This window comes from Osmerus eperlanus, chromosome 24 (assembly GCF_963692335.1).
Source record: "Osmerus eperlanus chromosome 24, fOsmEpe2.1, whole genome shotgun sequence".
Classification (NCBI taxonomy): Eukaryota; Metazoa; Chordata; class Actinopteri; order Osmeriformes; family Osmeridae; genus Osmerus; species Osmerus eperlanus.
The window spans coordinates 10,487,749-10,508,080 of NC_085041.1; the positions used below are offsets into that span (position 1 = coordinate 10,487,749).

Consider the following 20,332-nt stretch of genomic DNA (forward strand, 5'->3'; position numbering starts at 1 on the left):
ACTGGACTAATTGGTCTTCGCTGCCCTCCGACTCTGTCTTGACTCCCTTGGTTACAGTAACTGCCGAAATTAGAAGAAAAAAATCAGACATATCACTGTTAAACCAGAATGTATTAGCCTATGTGTATGTAGGCCTAGGTTACTTATTACAATACAACGCTTTCACATAACATGTAGGCCTATATATGTTATTTTGCTCTATTAGCTAGCTCTACATTTTTGTAAAATTTCTGACCAGTGTTTTCAGAGCTAGCCAAGCCGGTTTGGGTCCCTTTGAGCTAGCTCTATAGCCTAAAGTTCACTCAAAACTAGCTCATTACAGTAACTTTACACATTGTTGTAGGCATCAAAAGCAACATAATTATCGCAAAACGTTTTGATATTTTTCTACTTCCATTTACTTATCTAACAACGAATAATACTGCTCCTTCTAATGTGAAGATAAATGACGGTTTAAAAAGTGAGCGCCTCTAGGCCGCAATATGCTTCTCTGACTCCGTTTACGGATGGGCGGGCTTACGGATAGGACAGATACGGACGGATAGACTGCGTTTATGGTTTTCCGTAGGCTGTGGGCGCTGAAAACAATTCACCGCCAGAAGAGTAGGTGGCGCTAGGGCTGTCACGATAACTACTTTTGTTGTGCGAGGGTTGCACCAAAATTAATTGCGATAAACGATATTATTGTAATTTTCAGACCATTTTATGCACCCCCCCAAGGCGAGTTTTCACGCCTGTTCGCGAGTCTATGTCGCTTCACTCCGTGAACCTGTGCATCGTCCGTTATTGTTTACAACGTTAACAGGGCTCCTTGGTTGGTATTGCCTTTTCAACGTGAGATATACCAGGTGTGGCGTGAGAGCGTGTGAAATGCTTGAAATGCGTGAGAGTTGTCAGCCATGTGTTTGTCAAAAGTTTGCAGCATATTTGTCACGTTTATATTTGCACTGTCGGGAAAAGGCATCTGTAACAGATAACTGTATGGAAGACCCCTTTCCAGCTGCATTTGTTGTCACAGGTTTAACAACTGGGTGGGATAGTTATGTTTTAGGTTAGGATGTTAGGTTGCCTCTTTGTTTCCACTGTTTTAAAAAAAAGTCGACATACCGGCTCTTTCTAACTAGCTTTAGATGTCACGAAACAGAACACTTTATAACACAGTGGGTTCACGCATTCTCTTCACCTGTCGGTGTCCGCTCTGTGTGTGTGGATACGCTAGACCCGCCTACGCTTTCGACACAGAAAGCAGACAAGATGACAGAGGCAGCGGGATCGACTAAAATGTTGGTGACATTCGTTTTTATGTAAAAATGTATATAATCATTATTTTTTATTATAAAAATTATCAGTTGCAATATATCGCGGCACCAAAAATGATTGCGCTCATTTCCATATATCGTGCGATAAGTCAATATATTGACTATCGCCTAGGTGGCGCAACGTTTTTTTGTAAGTCGTCGTCGAGTGTTTATTTATTTAGGTTATCGAGAAGTCGGAGCAAATTTACAAATTAGCCGTTTCATCAATAAAATATACATATTTTCAGCAACTACACTGCCCATTTCTTGTCACATTTTAATTCAGATGCTGATTTACATGTACTGTTTAGCTGAAATATGAATTGTAAAAGCTTACAGCAATGGCGGTCAAAGGATTCTGTTCGTCCTGTTTATCACGGCAACCCTGACACAAGTGGTTCTTAATACTGACCAATCACAGCCAAGGGGGTATCCGTAACTATCCGAAATTACGACGGATAGTTAAATTCAGGAGGTGCACGTAGAGCTCTCCGGGGCTCTCCGAGGGCTCTCGGAGCGCTTGGAGAGGGCGTTCCCCGTAGAGGAGGGCGTTCCCATGTGTCCGTTTTTTGGAAAACGGAGAAGCATATCTCCGCCAGAGCCAGAGACTCGCGAGTCAGAAGGCTGATATATGCTTCTCCGTTTGCAATACAACACGGTATGAGCATAATGGAACGTTCTTGCTGAAACAGTCAGTGATGAGCCGACGTATCTGCGACGTCTGAAATAGAGCACAGAAATGAGAAGAAATCCGATCATTTGCCAATGCTTGTCCGACTTTATGAATAGAACATGACGTTGCGATCTCAGGCCGACGTCGGCAAGACGTACAGTTAGGTCCATAAATATTTGGACATTGACACAATTTTCATCATTTTGGCTCTGTATACCACCACAATGGATTTGAAATGAAACAATCAAGATGTGCTTTAAGTGCAGACTTTCAGCTTTAATTTCAGGGTATTTACATCCAAATCAGGTGAACGGTGTAGGAATTACAATACATTTTATATGTGGCCCCCCCCTTTTTAAGGGACCAAAAGTAATTGGACAATTGGCTGCTCAGCTGTTCCATGGCCAGGTGTATGTTATTCCCTCATGGGAGTTCGTTATTTCATTGACAAGGAGCAGATAAAAGGTCTAGAGTTCATTTCAAGTATGGTATTTGTGTTTGGAATCTGTTGCTGTCAACTCTCAATATGAAGTCCAAAGAGCTGTCACCATCAGTGAAGCAAGCCATCGTTAGGCTGAAAAATCAAAACAAACCTATCAGAGAGATAGCAAAAACATTAGGTGTGGCTCAATCAACTGTTTGGTACATTCTTAAAAAGAAAGAACGCACTGGTGAGCTCAGCAACACCAAAAGACCCGGAAGACCACGGAAAACAACTGTGGTGGATGACAGAAGAATTCTTTCCCTGGTGAAGAAAAACCCCTTCACAACAGTTGGCCAGATCAAGAACACTTTCCAGGAGGTAGGCGTATCTGTGTCAAAGTCAAAAATTAAGAGAAGACTTCACCAGAGTAAATACAGAGGGTTCACCACAAGATGTAAACCATTGGTGAGTCTCAAAAACAGGAAGACCAGATTAGAGTTTGCCAAAAAACATCTAAAAGAGCCTGTACAGTTCTGGAACAACATCCTATGGACAGATGAGACCAAGATCAACTTGTACCAGAATGATGGGAAGAGAAGAGTATGGAGAAGGGAAGGAACTGCTCATGATCCAAAGCATACCACCTCATCAGTGAAGCAGCACTGGTTCCCTTGTGTTTATCGATGATGTGACTGCTGACAAAAGCAGTAGGATGAATTCTGAAGTGTTTCTGGCAATATTATCTGCTCAGATTCAGCCAAATGCTTCAGAACTCATAGGACGGCGCTTCACAGTGCAGATGGACAATGACCCGAAGCATACTGCGAAAGCAACCAAAGAGTTTTTTAAGGCAAAGAAGTGGAATGTTCTGCAATGGCCAAGTCAATCACCTGACCTAAATCCAATTGAGCATGCATTTCACTTGCTAAAGACAAAACTGAAGGGAAAATGCCCCAAGAACAAGCAGGAACTGAAGACAGTTGCAGTAGAGGCCTGGCAGAGCATCACCAGGGACGAAACCCAGCGTCTGGTGATGTCTATGGGTTCCAGACTTCAGGCTGTCATTGACTGCAAAGGATTTGCAACCAAGTATTAAAAGTGACAATTAGATTTATGATTATGTTAGTTTGTCCAATTATTTTTGGTCCCTTAAAAAGGGGGGGGCCACATATAAAATGTGTTGTCATTCCTACACCGTTCACCTGATTTGGATGTAAATACCCTGAAATTAAAGCTGAAAGTCTGCACTTAAAGCACATCTTGATTGTTTCATTTCAAATCCATTGTGGTGGTATACAGAGCCAAAATGATGAAAATTGTCCAAATATTTATGGACCTAACTGTATGTGTGCTATCTGGGGTGTTGTTAGTCTGTGATTATTGGGTGTGCTTTGCCTTCGGCAAGGGCACAACCTTTGTTCTCTCACATATATATTATTATTATTAGTGTGTTTGCTGCAAGCAAAAACACTATTGTTATTCTGCATACTTATTATTATTATTTTTTTTTCCTCCCACTTTTTTTGCTCGCCTACTCCTTTCACACCGTTTAAGCTAGAAACACCGTTCAAACTTCACTTGATAAAGTCTGAACTGCTCTAGTGTGCTATTACTTTTCTCACTGATAACTTTTAAAGTTTTTAAGATATTAAAGTTTAAAGTGCTAAAAAAATGAATGGGTTTCAATGGTTCAGAATGTTCAAGTCAAATTCAATTGTGACGTCATGCACTGACAGAACTGTTTCTCACCGCGTCAATTTTTGACACTGTTTAACATTTCCTGCCTGAATATGCAGACTTTTTCAAATAATATACCTGAACTGTTTATACCATTTTGAAGACAAGATTTAGGGCTTTCTAATGATGTAAATATTTATATGATCATGTTAGGCAAATCATCCTTTATCAAGACGATTTCACTGAGCCATTCTGACAAAAATCTTCTCCGTCTGCATTACGTTTTTTTGAAAACCTAATTTTTAACCACTTTCACTACAAGATAGAGGATATGTTAGAGCATATGAAATGTGCATACTTTTGTCGTGAATTCAGAACAGCAGACAGATTTAAGATAGACTATTTTGTTTAAAAGTTATGACCACTGAAGTGATGAGTGGGATAACGCAATTCCAATCTAGCGCGATGGCTCTCCATAACTAAAAACGGTTTTACTTTTTTGCACAATCGACCAAATTAGCCAAACAAGGTATGTACATTGAGCTTAAAGTGTACATAATATAGCTAGATCATTTTTCTTTAAGCAAGTTTCACAAAAATCGGCAAAAATCGAGGCTCAACACTGTCATATCCGACTGTCATGAACAGCCAAACCGGGGTCACGAAAGGTTTACTGCAGCTGGCGTTACTACGAACAAAAGCTTCGTAACTGAAAAGTTTTTACTTTTAGTTGACGATATTGAACACAGACGTTAAGAAACTTGTCTTTACTCTAAATATATTCTCTGTTTTCAATTTGAAGCAGTAAATCTAACACAGTAGGAATTCTCCCACGACATCCGGTCGCTCCGCTTTGACAAATATGTTTTCTCAGTCCACCATACATTAGACGAGCTAATTTTCGAGCACTTTCAATACAAGATACAGGCCATGTTAGAGTTGATATATATACATAATTGTGTGGGCAATGTAGAACAGCAGACAGATTTGACATATGATCTTTTGTTTTAAAGTTATGGCCATTCTAGTGACGGGTGCTTACAACGCTAGCTACGACTGTCATCATACAGTACTGTAGCTGCCATAGAACGGCGAAACTAGCTACGTCTATCGTTCATTACCTACAAACAAGTGCTTCGTAACAGTATTTACTTTTTATCGGCGATATTGACAACAGAGGTTAAGGAACTTGTCTTTAATCAAAAGATCGTCTCCGTTTTCAATTTGAAGCAGTATCTAGCTTACTGTAGAAAATCTCCGATTGTATCCTCTCTCTAGCTTCTTCGGCTAAAGATGGACGACAATGACGATGCATGCATTATTCACTCCTACGGTGTTAATACAGTCTGTAAAAATACCACTTTGACACACTTGCAAGAAATGATCCACTGGCTAGATGTAGCATGATCTTATTTACCACCCACAATAGTTCTGCTTTTTTTGCAGCAGCATTCTGAGTTAGAGTAGCTAGCTTTTCCAGTTGCACAACAAAGTCACATAATGTGACGAGATTGAATTTAAAAAACTCACCAGGGACAACGACAACATCGGCAACCCTGCACTATGGATTATTATTTTGATGTCATCTTTAAATTAAGTGTCTGAACAGGACTGGTTGTGCAGGCACAACCAGTGCCTGCACTTTTCTCCTTCATCTTGAACCTAAAACCTAGATTCTAGGTTAGAAATGTTGACAATGACCAACAGTTGCTACGTTACAAGAAACAAGGAACCAATCCGATTGGCCAACGTTCTTCACTGTTCCACTGTTCAAACTTTTATTAATACTTTTCAGAATGGGTTTTATTCGCAAAGAAACATCACACAGACAAGGAATTTACTGTGGCAGGAAGGTGCACACATTAAACATATAAGAATCTTAAATAAGAAGTGTACAAGTCTAACTAATACTAAGGGTTTAAAAATGTAAAAGGCTTAGAATGAAATAAAATATAAAATGGCTCTAACATAACGCTTTAACATTTATGAAATTAAATAAGACACCCTTTTCATCACTCTTTTTTCTCCTTTTTCAACCGTGAGAAAATATTGCAATGCATAACAATGACAGATATACTTTTAACAGTCTCACCATTTTGGTTTCAAAGCAACACTTTTTTTCACCTTCATACTGCTGACATACTTTTGTCTGCTATGATATTGATAACTGTTATGCAATATACTCTTCATTACTATATTTGTTCATTTTTCTAACTTCAAACTTTTTTCTGTTTCTCAATCTTTCATTCTTTAATACTTTTAACGCTTAAAAATGTATGAAAGTCAATAAGATACTCTTTTCATCGCTGTTTTTTCTCCATTTTCAACAGTAAGAAAATATCGCAATGCATAACAATGACAGATATACTTTTAACACTTTTTCTCACCATTTTGTTTTTAAAGCACATACCTCTTTTAAAATTTTTGTAAAACCGTCTTCACTATTCAAGCCATCAAAACAATTGTTTCAACTGCTTTCAGCAAACACACATTTTCTTCAGGAAATGTACCTTTCTAGTTATTTTTGCCCCCTTAAAACTCAGTCAATATTTGGCCTACATAAACAACCTAGGTGTCAAAAGTTTCGTCTTGGTAGCGATTGAGTTGCTTCTATTGGGATTTACGTTCCGTTGCACGGTTTAAGTAGAAATTAAGATTTTGTGGCGAAAAGTGAAGCTAACGGTGGCTAACTTGCTAGCCACAGTCAATGACGCTACTTACGTCACTAAAGTCACGAAACCTCGCGTTACTACCTCTAGCAGAACATTAGCAGAGCCTGTTTAAAGACATTCTCTGACATTAGTTTAGCAGCTCGTTAACTTCTGGGAGATAGCTAAGCTAACTGCTTTACTGCAAGGCAGCTGCAGAAACACCACAAGCAAAGAGGCCAGGGTGATAACTATTTACTAATTTTACTTTGTGATATGACACACAATTGTGATGTGTAATGTACAATATAAGATGATATTATTAAGGAAGTACATTTACTTTCGGAAACAGTAGTCTACTATTTCACTGAAGTATTAGCATCATGACATTAACCTCTGTTGCCCGGGCAACACATACTACAGTGGTCTATGATGCATCTGTTTTCAATTGTTAAAATAAACATTCCTTACATACATTTTCGTTGTAGGATTTATTATGACATTAGATTACAAGTAAACGATTTGTTGGTGAAATTATCATTACCTGTGGTTTCAAACCAGTGCAGCTCACTGCAACGCTGTAGCCTACGCGAGACACTGCAAAAACATCTACACAGCTGTTTAGGAAGTCAAACGGCCACAGAACATGTTCGGCACTCCCCTTACTTAAATCAAAAGTCTAACTACTAACCTGAACTTCATTGCCACAGCCTAAACTTTGTCAATCTGTTCATGAAAATAATTAATTTCAGCCTAAACCGTACAACGGAATGTTAAATCCAATTCAACCAACGCAATCGCTACCAAGACGAACACAGCAGTAGTCTAGTACTGCACCGTAGTAGTACAATTTGCAGCTTCTCCACACAGGGCTATATCGCATTTTGCGTTGTTACTGACAATGATCGCTACCAGTGAGCTTTTTATGAATGAGCGATTTTCCACTAAATAAATGTCAAGCTTATTTACGTTTTGGGGGGCATATTTTCAGTTAGCAGATGGTACTGTTTGAATCGCGATTCCATCTTCTACTGCCGGTAACGTCGTAGAATAATCTTCAAAGCGGGTTCTTTTTTAATGAATGAATGCAATGAGTAGGCTAAATGCCTGAAAATATCACGAGAAGGGAAAAACTTAAAAGGACGTTTAAGTCATAGAGATTAGGGTGCATAACGATGAGGCTGCCTCTTGCAGGGGAAATGAGAAGACATCTATTTCATTCTACACTTCACTCGTATTTTCAGTTGTAAATGAGCAGCAACAAAAAATGCTTTTAAATCTATGTAATCTTTATAAATAATAAGTATGCATTTTTATATAAAATATACAATATACAGAAATATCAGTTGTAAAAATGTCATTCAAAAACGGACCCCTGTGCAACCGACGCAAGCAAGCACACCCTACAATTTCCCCAGAAATTGTATCCTCTCTAGTTTCATTATAACGTTTGTTGCCTGGCCCTTCAACCATTACGCAACATTTTATTTACTGGCTAAAGGATGTCACGCACGTTGCAGGTTAGACTGCAGTTGGTCTATAAATGCGTAGCCCGATATCAACATAGGGACCTCTCAAAATGCAGAGTTTTGTCTGAGGCTGTCATACAAAGTATACAAAGCGTGTACGCTCAATCCACATCAACACAATGGCAAACTTTCTCTCAGTTGTGTGAAGGCCAAAACTTTTGAATGCTTTTTACATCGCTGTTTGACAAGGAACTAGCCGCGGATTTAGTAAAGTTATACGCAGCGGTCGTCTCGACTTATCATGAAGGTTTTGGTTGAACAACTCTTTTCAGCCACCCGTTGGTAAAACTGTTTCAAAGAATGTCAGCGCCCAGGTGGGATCTGCCCAAGGTGCTGGAAGCCAGGGCCGGATCCAGGGAGGTGCAGGGGTAGGCTACGCCCCCCACCCCTTCTGACTCTTTCTGCCGTGCCCCCAGCTCCTTCTGACTTCAGCCAAAAATGTTATATGTTGAAGGTATATGAAAAAGATAGATAGTAAAGTGTAGCATGGTGTTTAATATTAAACCCTGCAATTTCATACTTCTGTTTCCGTTTTAATCTTTAGCCTATTTGTTTTCATAGAAGATACAAGGCTAGTAAGACGTTAACAGTACAGTACAGTAGTCTTTTAGCTTGGTTAGTCACCGGTTGTTCTTTGCGTGCGTGTTTGTACAAAGAAAAACCTTTTATCATGCATCGATGTCTGATCCCCAAACCATCTACTACTGCCTCTGCTACAAGGGATATTGGACAAAAAAATCCTACTCCAGAGCAGGCAGAGCGTGCTGGTCCTAGTGGAAGCACTTCCCTATCTCTCGGTACCAACGTTACCGCTGCTGTGGGTGCTGTGAAGGCGAGCATGGTTTGAATGACAGTCGGTTCTGCAAACGTACCCCCATGCGAATTTTCAGTCAAGGTCCCGGGCATTCAACCCAAGTTGGTATCGCTCTCGAACTTGGTTAGAGTACTCAGCCAAGCTAGATGCATGTTTCTGCTTCCCCTGTCGACAATTTGGAGCCATAAATGATAAAGACATAACCTTCACTAAACAAGGTTTTACCAATTGGAAAACGGCAATGTGTATTTTACATAAAGCTCAAAAAAATATTTTGCGCTGAAATGTAGGCCAAAAAAATTTGCTTGCATGCTATGCGCAGAACCGAATTTAACTTGTCAAAGTTGAGTAAGTTCAGTGGGTAAAATGGGAGTCAGGTGGCTGAGCGGTTAGGGAAGCGGGCTATTAATCAGAAGGTTGCCAGTTCGATTCCCGGCCGTGCCAAATGACGTTGTGTCCTTGGGCAAGGCACTTCACCCTACTTGCCTTGGGGGGTATGTCCCTGTACTTACTGTAAGTCGCTCTGGATAAGAGCGTCTGCTAAATGACTAAATGTAAATGTAAAATGGACATACAGTGAACCTCGCAAATCTCACAATTAAAAAATGTAGCTGTAAAACAGTCGGTTTTGAAAAAGCCACCGAATTGACGTCAGTTCGGTGGCTCCACCTTTTTTGGCTCTGGTCTATACCTTTGTCATGCCCCAAAATTTACTGCGAGCTGCTGTGTGTGTACTTCCACGGAATTACAAAGAAGAATGTTTTTCAAGGATATTGAAAATGGACTACGGTCGTAAATGCAGTGTTCAGAGAATGCTGACACTCTTCAGGGTCTTCCCAAGGAACCAAATACTCGACAGGCTGTGATGTTTGTCTATGAGAAGATCCCTGTGCAGTTCGACCCTCAATTACACATTTGCTCGAACCATTTCACCGAGGACAGTTTTGAAAACCTGGAACAATAAAAAGCAGGATTTGTTATGAAGCTGTTGCTGAAAAGAGGTGCTGTTCCGACCTTGATGTTCATCACAACCGCAAGCTGTAGTATGATGTTGTCGCTAACAATTATTAGCAATGCTAACGTATCCTTCCTGTATCTAGCATCAGTAGAATGTGTGATGATTTAGTTTATTGGCAATGGGGCTAACATTATTTCATGTTCCTGACTGTTTCATTCAAATAAATAACCTGTGTTGTCATGTAAATCTACAATTCAAGATGCATGTTTGTCCAGATACATTTTTCAGCAAGATAGCTAGAGCTAACTGAAGCTGAGTTGAATCACGATAGTTTGTTTGCTAAGCTGTAGCAAAGAATGTTCTTCTATACTCTTTGGCTGTATTGCTAACGTTACCCACCTAAGTCGATCGCGTTTGCTTCGACAACAGAAGTGGAAACAACTAACGTTATCATTTCAAATTATATCTAGTCAATCTGTTGAAAACAGTGTTGTGTAGACACAATAGATTTATTTGTACGTTTTTATTTAAAGTCTCCACCTTCGATGTTTCAGTGAGTGCTGTTGGCTGCGTTGCGTCTTTGCTCTGCAGCTTCACTCGTTCCAAGCCAACCAATCAGCGTGCAGCTCATCTATATATTCATGAGCATACCATAAAAGGAGAAAACCTAGCGTTTCATTCTGGGGCTATTTCACAGGATGCATCAGGGCTCATAAAACAGCACCTGGGCCATTTTCTGTCAATCACCCCTTTAAGTGTGGACGTCCCTATTTAGCATCACATTAAACCCAGAATATGTCTTAGGTTTTGGCTAAGCCCTGAATGTTTACAACGTCTGCCTCCGCTCCTGATTAACACTCGGATCGATAAGCATTCTCAAAAATGGTAGTGTGGAAGAAATTGGGATATCCTGTGTGCTTACATTATTCCCTAATCAATAGAAATAGTCATTGGATACTAGTTAGTACGTTCTCATGTAAGCTTGCTATTAATAAGAGTATATTGTGTCTGTGTCAGGGTTAATAGACGTTCGGGGTCAGGAGAAAGTACTGGCTAAACGTTCCTTGTCATGACTACAAGGAGAGCTCCAACTATGAACTCTCTAGTCTGAGAGTTGTCATGTGTTGGGAGCAGTGAATCTCTTTCTCTGAGACTGTTGAAACGTCATTACTGCCTGACTGTCACAATCTATGTTTACATTCTTGTGCCCTATAAAAGATGGTCCTCCGGCTTTCAGAGCTGAGAGAGACATGATTGAGACCTAAGCCTGGTGTCGTGTTGTCATTTTATTGTCAGGGGTCTGGTATTCTCTCCCAATCTGCAGATTGATAATACTTATTAAAATCCAGAACTCAACTGAACTTAGTCACTCCGTTTATGAAGAGACGGACAAAACACTTTCTTCATCAGTAGTAATATTTACATTTACATTTAGTCATTTAGCAGATGCTCTTATCCAGAGCGACTTACAGTAAGTACAGGGACATTCCCCCCGAAGCAAGTAGGGTGAAGTGCCTTGCCCAAGGACACAACGTAATTTTGCACGGCCGGGAATCGAACTGGCAACCTTCAGATTACTAGCCCGACTCATTCACCGCTCAGCCATCTGACTCCCATATAATATATATAATATAAAAAATAATACAATCTGGTTCCGTAATCATGATACCCTCCAGAAATGGGAGTCAGGTGGCTGAGCGGATAGGGAATTGGGCTAGTAATCAGAAGGTAGCTGGTTCAAACTGTGCCTTTTTTCCACTTTACGAAAGGTAGGCTTCTGACTCATACACAATCATGATTGAGATTATATATTTTTTTGATTGTGTTACGTTCATTTTTGGTCATAGTTACTGTAATTTCATGTTGATGAAATTAATGGGTTGTATCTGCAACTTAGTGCTGCTCTCACTCAACTCAATTATGTCTGTTTTCTACATTTGATATTGACACGTTAGTGCTTCTTGTTAATGAATTGTATTCTGTTTTTGTCCCTTCTTTTCAGGCCCTGTTTGTACTGTTCATTCTGGCATACATCCATATTGCCTTCTCCCGTTCACCTATCAACTGTCTGGAACATGTAAGGGAGAAATGGCCACGTGATGGTATTCTGCGTGTAGAAATTCAACGCAACTCCAGCAGGGCACCTATATATCTGCAGTTCTATGAAATTGACAGTATTCAGGGTCTGGTGAAGAAACCTGAAGGAGAGGTGGAAAGAGAATTCCATGGCGGAGCAGCAGGTGGATTGGACCTGTCTGCTTTAAATCAGGAAGAGGAGGAAGATGATGAATTGACCCTGGAGATGTTTGACAACAGCTCAGTACAGGTAAGTTGCTTCACTTTTCTGATGGGGTAGGGCAGGGGTGGGCAATTAATTTTCCCGAAGGGCCACATGAGAAATTGGGGCCGTTGTGGCGGGCTGAACCAATAGGCTGAACTTAAAGATCCTGTAAACTGGAATTGAAAATGAGTTTTAAGTTCATTACACCACAGAAGAATGTGTTGTTAACTACCCATCCAAATTCGAATGAAAAAACCCCACCGACAAGCATGTTAAATTAGGCTTGAAATCGTGAGAAAATCAGAGGTCTTCTCTGCTTGAGACTGGGGGGGCCTGTCGCCTGAAGGAGCTGAATCTCCGCCCCCTCGAATTTATTGAATTTAGCAACAAAAGCAACACTAGCTAAATCAATTGCAGATATCAGAACAGACCTACCTGCAGTCTCTGAATGTTTTATGTATTAATTACTTTGTCTTTGCATCCTACCAGCTGAGTAACAGAATGCAACCGTCTGTGATCTGACGTAGATAGGTCAAAGTGACGTAGATTGGTAATTTTTTGGCTCCGCCCATTAAAACCTGATCTGAAAACGGAAGAGAAACTGTTCTACGGTCTAACTCCACATTTCAGTGCGACAAAGTTTTTGCGCTTTGCACATGCTTTCGGGAAATAATTTCACACGTATATAATGTACTGAGAAGCAAATCATGGAATTTGCTTTATAGGATCTTTAATTCTGCTCAAAATTAATTTTATTACTTTATAAAAAAACTGTAAATTATATGTTTTGGAGATGCTACTGGTAATACATGTTACAATAAGGCTATGATTTTTTGAAGTGTCTTTTTTTTAACATACCTTTCAACCTTCACAAAAATAAATAAGATGTATGTTAAAAACCAGCAATTCATTAACTTTATACAAAAGCAATAAGTGCTTTTGATGTTGTTCAGTTTCCTACTGAAAAATCCAGTCTGTCTTGAACTTAAGTGCATCTAAGTCTGATTGAATGTCTGAGGTAGATATGCGAAGGACAGCTGACAGGTGATCATCAGGGTCTGCAGCTTAACTAGCAAACCATCAGCGGCCCGCACCCACTCTGCATCAGTCAAGTTCTTGTATTTGTCCACATGTTTAGTCCCGTAGTGAGTAGCATGTGCCTGCAGAGCCGGAGAGCCTGCATGTGCCTTTCAGGACTGCAGTACTAGGACCCTAGTTTTATCTGACAGTGCCGCCTTGCGAATTGGATGGCCATGGACTGGAACAAGATAATCAATATTTTCCTGCAGTAGTGAATGTAGGTTACGGCTCGACATAAAATTATAACAAGAAGAAGAGGAAGTGAATGTAGCTTTTTTCGTAACAAGATGGACGCGAATCAGAGTGTAAGTAGCTGAGAATCACGCGTGGTTATGTGTAAAACAATTCTGGGTCTTGAATTGGACAATAAAGTTAACGTTAGCTAGCTAACTTCAACTTTGCTGTAGAAATCATTTCACAACACGGGAGGGGTTTTATACATAGCCACACGTTAACATACATAGCTTATACATAGCTTTACTGTTAACAACCAAGTTGAAGAGAGAAAGTACTATTTGTGGGGAATACTGCTTTGGTCGCACTCTTTTTGGTCTTTTGGTAGTCGCGAAAATCTAGAAATGTGGTTCTGAAACTTAAGCTTCAAAATGTTGCTCTCGAGTGGTTGATAGGGTGGAGGGAATGATGAAGAGTTGGATTGAGCGATGCAGGTGTATTTGGTGGAGGGGTGGATGGATGTGATACTGCGATTGTTATTGTTTATAAGGGGTGTAACAATATATCGTGGTACAATACATTGCGGTACAAAAATGTAACAATATGTATTGTGGAGTCATGACGATATTTTTTCGATATGACATTCGTTTTATCCTATTGGTTGAGCTACCTATCTTGCACCTACGTCTCGCGTACACACAGCATTGAACATTCACAGCTTGAACTGGGCAGTAGCCTAGCAGGGCAAAATGAGTTAGACTGATATAGAACAGTGGTTCTCAAACTGTTGTACGCGTGCCCCCTTCTAGTGATACGCAGAGGAATCTTAGAAATATTTAAATACTTTAACCATGATATCATTGAAATGTGATTTTAAGTAAGTTTTGCCTTCCCTATAATATTTTAGCTTCGAAACAAAGATAAATGTTGGCACGCGCTAGGACCAAACTGTTCCCGGGTTCCTATTACAGTACTATACCACAGTGACCGGACATAATGTAGCTATGTTAGCCTGCTGCTGCTACATAGGCTATTACTTTGCTTTGATTCATGTAAAGTAGCATGATTATACGTCAATATAAGGCAAGGTAGCGCGACGTGATGCAAACGTTACAAGCTGATGCTGCACATTATTCAAGACACAAGTGGATATATTTTTTTTTTACTATTCACAGGGCATTTGTCATTATCTCCATTACTTCAAAAAGTCACGTGAAAGTGTAAGGGTTTTCCTCTCCTTCACTCGCAGTCCACCGGCGTGCGAATACAAACAATGACGTTATGGTGGCAAAATGGAGTCAGATGGCTGAGTGGTGAGGGAGTCGGGCTAGTAATCTGAAGGTTGCCAGTTCGATTCCCAGCCGTGCCAAATGACATTGTGTCCTTGGGCAAGGCACTTCACCCTACTTCGGGGGGAATGTCCCTGTACTTACTGTAAATCGCTCTGGATAAGAGCGTCTGCTAAATGACTAAATGTATTTAAATGTAACATAAATTAACACAGAACTGGATGATATCGCAATTTAACTTTACTGATGATGGGCTTATCGTATTTATGCAGCCACAAAAAAAATACGTTTATTTAGCTTCTTTCTCCAGAGGGGCAGATCAGCCAATCAGGGCAAACAGGCTGTTGCCTGGGCAACACTAGCCTGTACCTGTGCACGTCCCTGAGGGTAGGCTTACTACTGTAACGTCGGTCATAATGGTGGTACTTGGAGTCAAATATTTTCTGAGGTGGTACGGGGTGTAAAAAGTTTGAGAACCACTGTTTTACACAAACATTGTTACTTAACATACAGAAGTTCAAATAAAAATATTTGCACATTCTTGAAGTTGATTTAGAATTATTATTTTTTTCTTTCTGGGGGGTTCAACGTATCTAGATACGTATCGTATCGTGACGCCAGTATCGGGATACGTATCGAATCGTGAACTGAGTGTATCGTTACACCCCTATTGTTTATTATTGTATATATATTTATGTATATGTATCCATATCTGAATAATCAAATTTTGAGTTAATGAGTTTGAGTTAATAATCAGAGTTTTCCTTGTTTCTTGCCTCTCTCAAACCATTCAAATAGCCTAACTTGTTGCGATCTAGTGACACTGAATAGTATATTTCGTCATCCAATTCGCTAGGTGGCGCTGTCAGATAAATCTAAGGTCCTAGAACTGCTGTCCTAAAACTGCGGTCCTGAAACTGCAGCTCTCAGGCTCTGCAGGCACATACTATTGCCCGTAGTGCCGATTCAAATTGTAATCCTTCAAAACAGCGACATGTTCTCCACAAACTAAGCACACAGCTTTTCCTTTGACTTCAGTAAACAGATACTTAGAGGTCCAAGTCTTGTTAAAAACTAGACATTCTGTATCAACCTTTCGTTTTTTTACTGTGAGCGGACATTTTCAAGGGCTAACCAGCAGCTAACTCTGTGTCTCCTGTTGGTGAAGTTGCATAAGTGCACATACGTAAATCACTTTATCACTGTAGTCTTTCAGGACTACAGATTTCCTACCGCTCACATTTATTTTTCATTTTTGATTTACCTCACACGGGCCGGACTGGGACAGACCGCATTTTAAGGATCCCCGTAAAATGCCCAGGTCTGGGTTAGGGTTAGTGTGGTTAGCCTTTGTTCATAAAATGTAAGAAAGATAATGAATTACCTTTTCTTTTTTTTTTAAACTTTGATAGGATACTAATGTAACTGCAAGGAGGTTTGAGTTTCCGGACCTAAGTGACCTAGATGTGAAATGATGGGTGAGGAGGTCCTGGAGATGTGTTCCGATTTCCGTGTCCGGGTGAGAACCCGGGCAGCACTGTTCTGAACATACTGCATCCTCTGAATGGTTTTTGCTGGTAGACCTGCCAGCAGAGAGTTGCAGTAGTCAAGACGGTGGCTTGAGCGCAGACGGGAGCGATTAGGGAATCGGGCTAGTAATCAGAAGGTTGTTGGTTCGATTCCCGGCCGTGCAAAATGACGTTGTGTTCTTGGGCAAGGCACTTCACCCTACTTGCCTCGGGGGAATGTCCCTGTACTTACTGTAAGTCGCTCTGGATAAGAGCGTCTGCTAAATGACTAAATGTAAATGTAAAAATGTAAAGCCTCTCAACCGTCCTTATACTTCTTGAACTGTCAGCGGTCTTTGACTCAACCACTAGCTTTTTGGTCAACCACTAGTTTCCCATCTACACGCGGTCTGAAATGGGTATTACTGGCTCCACTCCATCACTGTTGACGACATCTCAGAGGCAGCCTCTCGCTCGGCAAGAAACCTAGACACCCTTGATGCCAGCTAGATTTCAAGAATCACAGGAACATGCTATGGCCCTGGTGATCAGTCACCCCAAGTTCTCAAACACCCCTCCACTGCTGAGGTTGCTCCACTGGCTGCTAGTCGCTGCAAGAATCAGGCACAAAACCCTAACCTATGTTGTGAGGAAGCAATAGGGGTAGGGAAATTCACAAATCTCTGGATTTGATAAGATTTAGGGCTCTCAATCTCCATTCCATAGGATGCAGTCTTGTCTCTTCCTTACCATGTGCTTGCCTTTGGCAAGGCACAACCTATATTCTCTCATGTATATTTATTGGATGTACTTGCCTTTGGCAAGGCACAGACTATATTATTTCTCATATCTTTTTATTATTATAATTGGGTGTGCTTTGCCTTCGGCAAGGGCACAACCTTTGTTCTCACATATATATTATTATTGGGTGTGCTTTGCCTTCGGCAAGGGCACAACCTTTGTTCTCTCACATATATATTATTTATTGTGAGAATGCTGTTAAGCATTCTCAATATTGTTTTCCTGTTTCTCTTTATTATTATTATTATTATTGTGAGAATGCTGTTAAGCATTCTCACTATTGTTTTCCTGTTTCTCTTTATTATTGGGTGTGCTTTGCCTTCGGCAAGGGCACAACCTTTGTTCTCTCACATATATATTATTATTTTTATTATTCTTTTTGCCCCCCTAAAACTCAGTCAATATTTGGCCTACATAGACAACCTAGGTGTCAAAAGTTTCGTCTTGGTACCCATTGAGTTGCTTCTATTGGGATTTACGTTCCGTTGCATGGTTTAGGCTTAGGTTAAGTTTTTGTGGCGAAAAGTGAAGCTAACGGTGGCTAATTTGCTAGCCACAGTCACTGACGTTACTAACGTCACTACGTCACTAACGTCACGAAAACTCGCTTGACTACCTCTAGCCTGTTTACGCTCCTGTTTCGCCCGCGAGACAAAAATGCTGCCTCCCCCTTCCTCAGTTACGACGCACTAAATTCTAAAAAATATATTTTTTAGACGCTACACATGTTATACATCGTTGGAAAGCTACGATTCTTGTGCTTCCATTGAAATAAACCAATTCAAGATCAAGTCGCAATAGCAAGCAAAGTCAACGTCTTTTTCCGGTGAACATTCCTTCAACAATGCCAAAGAAAAAAGTTGTACTCACCCTAAGTTGTTCAAATAGGTCCAGGTGTGCAAATCATGCCATCAAAACTTGATCTGCGTAAGTCCCAAGGGTTCAAAGTATCTAACCATGTAAAGTAATTCGTCCAAATACAATGTTTTACGTTCATGAATAGCCATTATCCTTTGTTTCATTATGCAAGTTAGCCGACGGAAGAAACAACTTGTTCACATAAAAGTGTTATTTTCTCCGATTTATCAACGGAGTATTTACAAAATGAAGGTCTCAAAATGTCCGTTGAACCCTCCCCTTTTGATTGACACCTTGTTCGACCCAATAGGAGCTTCCATGCCCCGTTGACAGCCCTCTAAAGCCAACTAGGTCTGTGCGTCCTGCCCCCCCCCGCCCCCCCCCCCCACACTCGTTCTAAACAAATTTCTCGAACTGGCTTCGACTGGCTCTGAAATTAGCTCGTTAGCCTTGTAGCTGACAGCTAGCTGAAAATGCCAATACCTCATTTGTATGCGTCTGTGGAGCCTTCAAAATAACAGTCGATTGCGCAATATGGTTGACAGAATCAGTGTTCTTTGTGCGCCAATCCTTGGAATCAGATAAAGCACTCCAATGTGTTCATGCTTCAGTTTTTGTGTTTCAGTATTACTAATTAGGGATTTAGCTATTATATATGATATTTCTAAGTACCAGAGATGGGCCAGAGATAACAATTATGAAAAATAATACCTTTTTATTTGACCTTGACCTTGGTTACAAAGGGTCATTTTGGAGTCTCCAAAAGACCCTTTTAGAAAATTCCTGGATGTACTCTTATAAAAACATGTGTCAAATATGAATATATTGTGGTATTATGTTTGACTTTTGATTTGAATTGGGTAAGGCTTCAACCTGTGGTCCAATTTAGTCTTCCAGATAATACCTACCACCTCTAGGCCTCTTCAGGCCTCTGTTTTCAAAACAAAATCTAGGCGGAAATAGAAATTTTCACTTTCCTTGTGTTCAAGCTTCTATTACTCAACACTAGAAGGACTGACAGGGGTCCTGACAACAGGGGACATAACTTCAGAGTGTCAGCTTTCAAAAGAGATCATTTACATGCATGTACTCCAAATGGTTCAAGAACAGCTTCCAATTTACTTTGGGTATGCTGTTTAGGCGTTTTCAGGCAAATTTAACAGGAACATGAAAAGGCTAGCAGAACATTAGTTTAGCAGCTCGTTAACTTCTGGGAGATAGCTAAGCTAACTGCTTTACTGCAAGGCAGCTGCAGAAACGCCACAAGCAAAGAGGCCAGGGTGATAACTATTTACTAATTTTACTTTGTGATATGACACACAATTGGGATGTGTAATGTACAATATAAGCTGATATTATTAAGGAAGTACATCTACTTTCGGAAACAGTAGTCTACTATTTCACTGAAATATTAGCATCATGACATTAGCCTGTGTTGCCCGGGCAACACATACTACAGTGGTCTATGACGTATCTGTTTTCAATCGTTAAAATAAACATTCCTCACAAATACATTTTCGTTGTAGGATTTATTATTAAAGTTTTTACTTTTAATTGACGATATTGAACACAGATGTTAAGTAAATTGTCTTTACTCTAAATATCTTCTCCGTTTTCAATTTGAAGCAGTAAATCTAACACAGTAGGAATTCTCCCACGACATCCGCTCGCTCTGCTTTGACTAACAAATATGTTCTCAGTCCACCATACATTAGACAAGCTAATTTTCGAGCACTGTCGATACAAGATACAGGCCATGTTAGAGTTGAATTGTGTGGGCAATGTAGAACAGCAGACAGATTTGAAATATGATATTTTGTTATGGCCATTCTAGTGACACTACGACTGTCATCATACGGCGAAACCAGGTCACATAGCTAGCTACGTTTTTCCAGACATGATATTCGTTACCTAGCTACAAACAAATGCTTCGTAACTGAAGAGTATTTACTTTTTATTGGCGATATTGACAACAGAAGTTAACCCTTGTGTTATCTTCGGGTCATTCTGACCCATCAGTCATTGTGACCCACCGTCGTATTGCGACAAATTTACCTCCTACAAAAACAAAGTGAAGCATTTTCTTTTAACTGTCGGGCTGTCTCAGACCCCCACATTGCAATGGTTAAAAGAAAATAATTGTTATTTGTTTTTGTATTGGGTAAAATTGGGTAAACACAACGGTGGTTCGTTATAAACCTTTGGGTCATGTGACCCAAAGGCAGCACAAGGGTTAAGGAACTTGTCTTTAATCAAAAGATGGTCTCCGTTTTCAATTTGAAGCAGTAGATATGGCTTACTGTAGAAAGTCTCCCATTGC

The 20,332-nt window shown here is 40.2% G+C and overlaps 1 protein-coding gene across 1 annotated transcript in view; it reads left to right on the top strand.

Annotated features, from left to right (window-relative positions):
• The window catches only part of tmem259 (transmembrane protein 259), an 85,687-nt gene that overhangs the window by 15,955 nt on the left and 49,400 nt on the right, over positions 1 to 20,332 (top strand). Inside the window, exon 2 of the mRNA XM_062451016.1 lies at positions 12,024 to 12,347. Coding sequence (XP_062307000.1) covers positions 12,024 to 12,347 — 324 coding nt within the window. The remainder of the gene's footprint in view (positions 1 to 12,023; positions 12,348 to 20,332) is intronic.